Consider the following 9633-nt stretch of genomic DNA (forward strand, 5'->3'; position numbering starts at 1 on the left):
GCGACCCTCTACTCCAAGTAGAAGCGGAGATATCGACGGAGAAAGGCTGGATATCGACGGAGAAAGGTTGGAAAAGTTTAATGTTCGATATCTCCTAAACGGTTAGAGATACAGGCCTGGCTCTGGTACCAAAATGAAGTCCTTTCAAAACCCCACATTTTCGACTACAATGGCGACTCTCTACTCCAAGTAGAAGCGGAGATATCGACGGAAGAATGCTGGATATCGACGGAGAATGGCTGGAAAACTTTAACCTTCGATATCTCCTGAACGGTTAGAGATACAGGCCTGGCTCTGGTAACAAATTAAAGTCCTTTCATAACCCTACATTTTGCCGTAAATGGCGACTCTATACTCCCAGTAGAAGCGGAGATATCAACGGAGAAATGTTGGAAAACTTTAATGTTCGATATCTCCTAAACGGTTAGAGATACAGGCCTGGCTCTGGTACCAAAATGAAGTCCTTTCAAAACCCTACATTTTCGACTACAATGGCGACTCTCTACTCCAAGTAGGAGCGGAGATATCGACGGAGAAAGGCTGGATATCGACGGAGAAAGGTTGGAAAAGTTTAATGTTCGATATCTCCTAAACGGTTAGAGATACAGGCCTGGCTCTGGTACCAAAATGAGGTCTTTTCAAAACCCCACATTTTCGACTACAATGGCGACTCTCTACTCCAAGTAGAAGCGGAGATATCGGCGGAGGAAGGCTGGATATCGACGGAGAAAGTTTGGAAAACTTTAATCTTCGATATCTCCTAAACGGTTAGAGATACAGGCCTGGCTCTGGTACCAAATTAAAGTCCTCTCAAAACCCTACATTTTCGACTACATGGACGACTCTCTACTCCCAGTAGAAGCGGAGATGTCGACGGAGGAAGGCTGGATATCGACGGAGAATGGCTGGAAAACTTTAACCTTCGATATCTCCTAAACGGTTAGAGATACAGGCCTGGCTCTGGTACCAAATTAAAGTCCTTTCAAAACCCTACATTTTGCCGTAAATGGCGACTCTCTACTCCCAGTAGAAGCGGAGATATCAACGGAGAAAAGTTGGAAAACTTTAACCTTCGATATCTCCTAAACGGTTAGAAATACAGGCCTGGTTCTGGTACCAAATTAAAGTCCTCTCAAAACCCTACATTTTCGACTACATGGACGACTCTCTACTCCCAGTAGAAGCGGAGATATCGACGGAGGAAGGCTGGATATCGACGGACAAAGGCTGGAAAACTTTAACCTTCGATATCTCCTAAACGGTTAGAGATACAGGCCTGGTTCTGGCACCAAATTAAATTCCTCTCAAAACCCTACATTTTGCCGTAAATGGCGACTCTCTACTCCCAGTAGAAGCCGAGATATCGACGGAGAAAGGATGGAAAACTTTTTTCGCCAGGATACCCGGCGTTGACAAGGTCATGGGTCTCTGCTACAAACCCGGCGAGCTGTCGCAGGTACACGGGATGAAGGCGATTTTTCAGCGCGCGAAATTTCCACAACGTTGGAATGATTGCGCACAAATTCTACTACGCTGGATAAACAACGCTGTTGTCGCGCAGGCACGACGAGAGTAACCACGGCCATGACCGAACGGAGGGAGTTCATTTTCTTCTCTCCTTCGGTCATGCCACGGGCATGCAAAATTTCAATTTACATCGCGCGTGTACAATAATATATAATTTATATATTTGCTGATACGCGGCCAGCTGCGCCGCAACTCTGACTTTTAATGTCGGACTAATGGAAGCCCTCTCCTTGAATTTCCAGGCGCTGGTAGCCTTCATTAGCATCGTGGGCGGCGCGAACCTGTCTAGCTCGGAGGTCGAGCATCTCCTGCAAAGAACGCTATCGCCGTACATGCTGCCGCAAATCATCGTCGTCGATCGCATACCCCTGCTGACCAACGGCAAGACGGATCGGCAGACGTTGCTGAAGCAGTACGAGGCGTCTTGCCCCAACGACTGTGAGCCATCCCGCCATTGCGGACATTCGTCGTTAGTCGGCGAGAGGAGTATCAAGCGACGACCGACGATCGCATTAACATACCCAAACGGCGACCGCTCGATGCGCGGCGAAATGCCGCGCATGTTACACGATCGCCGGCGGATCACCGTGAAATCGAATAGCAAATGCATGCGTGAACCTGAGGACGACCGGTTTCTCCGATTTTCTAATTAGCCGCTGTCCCTTGCCATCGCTTATCGCCCATCGTCGTTAGCATACATTCGCTTATTTATTTGTTTATCCCCCGCAGAAGACGAGGTGGCCGCCAAGTGCGATTACAGCGACGTGCCGAGCCAAGACCTTGCGAAGGCCCGTGTTCTCTTCCCGACCGTCGCGTCCGTAATCGGCCTCAACGGCCTCAACGGCCGTGCAACGGTGACGTCGCACGCGAATTTCTACGAGCTCGGCGGGAACTCGTTGAATTCCATCTACACGGTGACCAAGCTGCGCGACCAGGGTTACCAGATCGGCATCACGGACTTCATCACGGCCAAGAGTCTGACCGACATGCTGGGCCGCATGAAGCTTATCTCCAGCGTGGAGGAGCCGCTGAACGAGAGCATCGATCAGGAGTCGTATATCTACGAGCCGTTGCACGACCGCCACAAGGACGACGCGATCGAGTAAGTTGTTGCGCGAAAAGGCTTTGCAAGTGACACGTACAGCACGTATGGCTCGTAAATGTGACGCCGCGCGCTCGAATTTGCAGAATAATCACGGAGAGCTTTTACTCGAAAGCCGATTTGGAGCAGTGGTTGATGCCGGACATCACGAGAGCCGATTACCGGGATCTGATTGACTCCACGTGGCGGCCGCTCGTGGAGAAGAGCTTGAGTTTCGCCGTGAAGTCGGCGCAGACCGGCAAAACGATCGGGATCACTCTCAACTTTGATCTCTGGGACGAGCCCGAGGTGGTGCTGAACTCCAAGTTGACAGTCGTCTTTGACTTTCTCGAGTACCTGGAAGGGCCGATCAGAGAGAACAGATTGCCCAAGGGTAAAGGCCAGATTATTCACAACTTTATGATGTCGACCAGCAGCGAGCTGAACGCGGCGCAGAACGTGCTCATAATGAGGCAGATGGAAGAGCACTGCTTGGAGCTCGTCAAGCGGAAGAAGTACGTAGGCATCTTCACGACCAACACCAGCCCGCTCACACAGGTAATTGATCTCGCATCCAGCATGCTGAGGTCTCACTTTATGTTTCTTTCTTTTCTTCTACAAATCGATCTTGACGAATCTTCACAGCAACTCGGTACAGACGTGTATGGCTACGAGACCATGTTGACGTATCAAGTGAACAAGTACGAGGCACCCGACGGCAACAAGCCTTTCGGCAAGGCTCCCGACAGCCAATTGGCCATTTGCTCATTGAAGATGATCAATTGATTTGAAGCGAAGCAATTGAAGATACCCAGGCAGAACAGAAAATCATGATGACATCAAAATGACGTCAAAATGATGAGGAAAACTCACTTTTCCATCATGATTCGATCATTTTCTCGTCATTTTGATGTTATCATGATCTTCTGTTTTCCCTGAGTACATCAGTATTGAACTGGAGCAGCGTACGAAAAGTACACGGTGCTCCTTCTGATTGAATTCAATTCAACGATGACGTATCGGTAACAAAACGATGAATCTGTGTATATATATATATATATTTTTTTTTTCTTTTTGTAAATAAACATATATACGCGCGATAATTAGCAGCTGCGAATTGCTTAGAATAATTTGCAATTAGTATTATACGCTTCAAATTCGACACGACCAAGCAGTCTGAGGGACGAAGGTTTTGGCACTGATATCGGGCTGTGTATCGACCAATCTCGGCTGTTATGATATAACGTTAGTTTTACGCAACGCCGATTTGCGCAAACTGATCGTGCGTGGACAGCGTCCGAGCGAGCTCAAAAGATTGATCAATCGTCAATTGATGTTGCAAGATTGTCGCGGACGACTATGTCATTCCTATTTTATAAAGTAATGTAAGGTGTGTTTTACAGACATGTTATCTAATTAAGATTAACTTCCGCGTATCTGTCGCGCCGTGAAATTATACATGGGGATCATTATGTAATATACAAGAGTGATTTTATTTTTCAAAGTCTGCAACGTAAGTTGAAAACTTTATTCTTAGTAGAAAAATGTAGTACTGCGGACAGTTACACACACACACACACACATACATGTGCTTTAACAGATCTAAAAAGGAATTCTTCCTGTTAAGAAAACTTTTTGTTAAGGATAATTTTTTGTTGAGGAAGCATTTTGAAAATAATTTTAAATAAGCGTATTGCTCGAGTGCGGTACGACAGCAAAGGAAATAAAAAATTGCCTTCCGATAATTGTTGACTTTGTTGTTCTTGTGCATACAAGTAACTTTTCAGAAATAATAATTTATAAATAAAGTAATAACAATTTTTTCACTGAAAAATTGATTCTTTCCACGTGAATTGCAAAGTTCACGAGAGATGTCGCTAACGTTAAAGCCTACAAGTGTCATCGGCACTGTACATAACCTCCTCAAATAACCTCCTGTTTGTTTGCAGTATGACAATGTTTGATGTTTGATGTGTTGTTTGGTTAATAATATTTGTATTTCTATAAGTGTGAAATATTCGACATGACGAGAAATATAATGAATTATAAGTTCCGTTATTAATACATAAAATGTAAGGAATGATTTGTTCCTGACAGGGTATTGTAATTGTTAATCATTTGTCAAAGAGAGTCGCAATGGCACCACTAACAGATTTACTTTCTTGTAGTATAATAGGTAATTTTCGAGATGAAAATAATTAATTGCAGTAACCCAAATATTTCCTCTGTAGTACCTTTTTTGTCTAGACACTGTTCTGACTATTTGCACTATGCTATAGTGTAGAATAAACATTACAGAGAAAGACTGCAATGGAGATGTCTTATGGACATGGTCATATCCAGCTGTGACGGAATCTCAGAAGACAGTAGTTATGAGGAAATGTAATTTGAAATTAGAGCACAACTCTCCTCATGTATTTGTATGCGCCAGGCATGGTCATGATTGGTTTTACATATATTGCAGTGAAGTATTTGATTCCGATAAGTTGCCAAAAGTATGCACTTGCAAACTTTTATTCTTTCATCGGAAAATTATTTTCTTACATGTTTGGGACACTAACTCCAGCCTGTATAATTATTTTCAGGTAAAACAGTTTGCATTGGTACTGTTTGCAAAGGACTTTAATCCACAAAAGTATGAAGTACTTTCAAGAGTTCTCAGCAAAATGTATTGCAAGACTGGAAAGCCGACAGAAATCTTGCAACTTTATCTTTCTGTATTTACCAAAGGATCATGCTCAACACAGGAGAATGGGACTTTTGTCTCTGATGACTTTAACACTCATCGTTTTGCTGCTAATGCCAATGTCAGAGAACTAATCAAGACATTTGAATTAGAGACTATTTTGATATACACTGCCCTCCTATTGAAGAAGAGAATTGTTGTGTATCATCATAGCTTGGAGCAACTCCTCAAGTGGATCAGAACATTTCCCGCATTAATGAGGCATAGAAAGGTTACTGATAATCTTTTTCCTTGGATTGATTTGGTAAACGATGAGTTAACTGAATTAAAGGTATGTATCATATGAAAAAGAGAAGACTATTTTATAATATTGGTACTATTAATGTGCATTGTATTTATTATATTGTTACAGAGACATCCATACTACGTCGCAGGCTGTAATAATAGCTCGATATCTTCAAGAACGGATTTGTATGATTTATTCGTAAATATTCCCGCCAGAGAAATTACTGTGACTTCACATGCAAAAGGTAGAATAGATAGAAACAAATCTTATTTATTAGAGTGATATCATCTGATATCGTTATTTTTGTTAATAATTTTCAAATTATATGTTCCAGAAAGCCTTACAATGACGAAAACTCACAAGGAGATAGCCTTGTTTATGGTCCAGTTGTGTGAAAATCAAAATTATACAGAGGCGCAAATTATATCCGAGATAAGTGACAAGACGCAGGATCTCCTGAATCAGCTGACATCGCTGGCAACAGTGCAAGCTCCAGATGGCAGGAAAATGATATCCGTGGAGATATTTAGGGAAAAGAACTTGGCACCGGCCGTAGAAAATTTCCTTATTAACTTGGCCATTGCGGAGAACCTATTTATGTTATAATATGTAAAGTGTCTATATTTTGTACATTCACGGATATAATAGTAAGTGCCCGTTTTTATGCAATTTTCGGAACGCACCCCGACTCGAAAAGAATGAGAGTCACTGCTCCGCCTGCGGAGCACGCTTGCGCAGTGACTCACAACGAAAAGCGAGAAATTAAATATACGCGGTGGGACATATTGACTTGTGTATTCGTTGCAGCTGATGATTCATCTCGTACATCTCTTTCAGAAGACTTTAAAGTGGAAGTCATATCTTAAAACGATATCTCACGTATCATTTCTACGCTTGGGTGGAAAGGTAAATATCTATAATTATGTTTTATGTTGTAGATACTGTGTGTCAAAGTATTTCTTGAGAAGAAGGAGGTAGGAAAATATAATGAAGAAGATACGAAAAGAAGAGCAGAAACGAAGAGAAAAAATAAAAAGAAGAGAAAAAACGTGAGGAGGAGACAGAAGAATGTTTAGCCAGTCTATGTATTTGGTTTGGTATCCGTATTTGCATCATAAATTTTATCCTCCATATACTCTTTCCTCTTCCATGTCCATGTCTGTATGTCCCAAAATTCAAAATTCGCTATAACATGTGCTTCTGTATCTAATATCATTGCTTCTGCTATAGAAGCTATGGCTGTTGCTGAAACAATAAATCACATATAAATGTAAAACAGAATCGTAACTATCGTAATGCAGCTTAATTCTCTTAATTAAGTTCGTATTGTTTTAAACATAAACATGTTTATTTATCTCTACCTTTTTCGGATGTTTCCCCCGGAATATAAAGCTTATATCGGATAATTTTTGTCTGTTCTGTGTTCCCTCATTTCCATTTAATGCTGGAGTATTCATTTCATCTGAGTCCGTATTATTATTCAAACCAAGCAGTGATCGCACTCTGTTTGATCGTACATCTATAATTGTGTCAGTATACCCAATCTTTTGTAAATATCTGCAATAAAACAATTTCTTTTATATTCTAGTTTTGTACAATGAAGTTACATGCTTGTTTTTCAGCAATCTCCAATTTTATGTAGAGTGGCTAAACATTCTTCTGGCTCCTCCTCACGTTTCTTCTCTTCTTTTCCTTTTTTCTCTTCGTTTCTGCTCTTCTTTTCATATCTTCTTCATTACATTTTCCTACTTTCTTCTTCTCAAGAAATATTTTGACACACAGTATCTACAATATAAAACATAATTATAAATATTTACCTTTCCACCCAAACGTGAAAATGATACGTGAGATATCGTTTTAAGATATGACTTCCACTTTAAAGTCTTCTGAAAGAGATATACGAGATGAATCATCAGCTGCAACGAATGCACAAGTCAATATGTCCCACAACGTATATTTAATTTCTCGCCTTTCGTTGTGAGTCACTGCGCAGGCGTGCACCGCAAGCGAAGCAGTGAGCCTCATTCTTCTCGAATCGGGATGCGTTTTGAAAGTTACAAAAAAACGGGCATTTACTATTATGTCCGCCAGTTTACACACATTTATACATACCCAATTAATAACTTGTAAAAACCTTGACCCTTAAAAACCTTGTTCGTTTAATATAAAAATTACACATATGTAAACACATACACACACACACATACACACATACAAAATATTAAATCTTTCCATCAATTTATTTACATTTATTACACATTACAACATTATTTACACATTCCAATCCCTTTTATTACATTCCCATTTTATCAAATTTTAATTTCCATATATTATATGCGTTGCATTGTTTTATATCGTGTTACATTGTAACATTATATTATAAATCACATATTATAAATATCCTATATGTGCGTGCGTGTCACTATAATATATTGTAATAAAAGAACAATACGGAATAAAATTACGTTAGATATGAAAAAGCATTTCTCTATTTGCGTCACTTCATATTTTCGTTCATCATATTTTCCTGATATATCGACCATCATATTTTCCTGATATCAAAACGTGAAACCGAGAAAAATTATAAATTTTTTAAATTCCCGTCAGAATTCCGAATACCTCCTTGCACCTTATGTTCACCTGATAACAAAACGCGGAAAGCCAGAAACTGAGAAAATTTGCAAAATATTTCAACTTTCCCGCCAGAATTTCGGATACTACTTGGCACTTTATGTTCTCCTGATTACGAAAACGCGAAAATCGAGAAACTGAGAAAACTTGCAAAATATTTCAACTTTCCCGCCAGAATTCCGAATACCTCTTCGCACTTTATGTTCTCCTGATACGAAAACGCGAAAAGCGAGAAACTGAGAAACTTGTAAATATTTCAACTTTCTCGCCAGAATTCCGAATACCTCTTTGCACCTTATGTTCACCTGATAACAAAACGCGAAAAGCGAGAAACTGAGAAAACTTTATATATTTCAACTTTCCCGCCAGAATTTCGAATACCTCTTTACACTTCATGTTCTCCCGATACGAAAACGCGAAAAAGCGAGAAATTGAGAAACTTGCAAATATTTCAACTTTCCTGCCAGAATTCCGAATACCTCCTTGCACCTTATGTCCTCCTGATACCAAAAACGCGAAAATCGAAAAACTGAGAAAACTTGCAAAATATTTCAACCTTCCTGAATTTGGATACCTCTTTGCGTCTTATGTTCTCCTCATACGAAAACGCGAAAAGCGAGAAACTGAGAAGACTTGCAAATATTTCAACTTTCCTGCCAGAATTCCGAATACCTCTTTGCACCTTATGATCTCCTAATAGGAAAACGCGAAAAGTGAGAAATCGAGAAAACTAGTAAATGTTTCAACTTTCTCGCCAGAATTCCGAATACCTCTTCGAACTTTATGTTCTCCTGATACGAAAACGCGAAAAAGCGAGAAACTGAGAAAACTTTATATATTTCAACTTCCCCGCCAGAATTCCGAATACCACTTTGCACTTTATGTTCTCCTGATACGAAAACGCGAAAAGCGAGAAAACTGAGAAAACTTTATATATTTCAACTCCCCCGCCAGAATTCCGAATACCACTTTGCACTTTATGTTCTCCTGATACGAAAACGCGAAAAGCGAGAAACTGAGAAAAACTTTATATATTTCAACTTTCCTGCCAGAATTCCGAATACCTCTTTGCACCTTATGTTCACCTGATAACAAAACGCGAGAAGCGAGAAACTGAGAAACTTGTAAATATTTCAACTCTCTTGCCAGAATTCCGGAATACCTCTTTGCACCTTATGTTCACCTGATAACAAAACGCTAGAAGCGAGGAACTGAGAAACTTGCAAATATTTCAAACTTTCCCGCCAGAATTTCCGAATACCTCTTCTGCAAAAAACTTATGTGTCTCGCATGATACCAAAACGCGGAAAAATCGAGAAACTGTGAAAACTTGCAAAATATTTCAACTTTCCCGCCAGAATTCCGAATACCTCTTCGCACTTTATGTTCTTCCTGATACGAAAACGCGAAAAGTGAGAAACT

At 40.5% G+C, this 9633-nt stretch overlaps 3 protein-coding genes across 6 annotated transcripts; all 3 read left to right on the forward strand.

Moving 5' to 3' along the window:
• The first annotated feature begins 491 nt into the window (after window positions 1-491).
• LOC109504717 (uncharacterized) lies at window positions 492-2199 on the forward strand. The gene is made up of 3 exons (XM_025307473.1): window positions 492-511; window positions 1399-1456; window positions 1770-2199. Exons 1-3 carry the CDS (start codon window positions 492-494, stop codon window positions 2178-2180), a joined length of 489 nt encoding a protein of 162 aa, XP_025163258.1. The 3' UTR covers window positions 2181-2199.
• Window positions 2190-3844, forward strand: LOC112590562 (uncharacterized; the record flags this gene model as incomplete). The annotated part of the gene is made up of 3 exons (XM_025307495.1): window positions 2190-2629; window positions 2716-3166; window positions 3254-3844. Coding segments are annotated over 3 exons (1032 nt in total), but the record flags the coding sequence as incomplete, so codon positions are not given.
• Window positions 3845-4179: 335 nt separating this feature from the next.
• Window positions 4180-7167, forward strand: LOC112590559 (protein FAM45A-like). 4 transcript variants are annotated; one of them, XM_025307479.1, is made up of 5 exons: window positions 4180-4784; window positions 4840-5103; window positions 5194-5625; window positions 5707-5824; window positions 5915-7167. In XM_025307479.1, exons 2-5 carry the CDS (start codon window positions 4981-4983, stop codon window positions 6184-6186), a joined length of 945 nt encoding a protein of 314 aa, XP_025163264.1. In that variant the 5' UTR covers window positions 4180-4784; window positions 4840-4980; the 3' UTR covers window positions 6187-7167. The 4 variants fall into 4 exon arrangements, with proteins under 4 accessions (XP_025163264.1, XP_025163265.1, XP_025163263.1 ...); XM_025307480.1 differs by having other exon boundaries at window positions 4856-5103; XM_025307478.1 differs by having other exon boundaries at window positions 4907-5103.
• The last annotated feature ends 2466 nt before the right edge of the window (window positions 7168-9633 follow it).

Source organism: Harpegnathos saltator, unplaced genomic scaffold (genome assembly GCF_003227715.2).
Source record: "Harpegnathos saltator strain DR-91 unplaced genomic scaffold, Hsal_v8.6 scaffold89, whole genome shotgun sequence".
Lineage (NCBI taxonomy): Eukaryota > Metazoa > Arthropoda > Insecta > Hymenoptera > Formicidae > Harpegnathos > Harpegnathos saltator.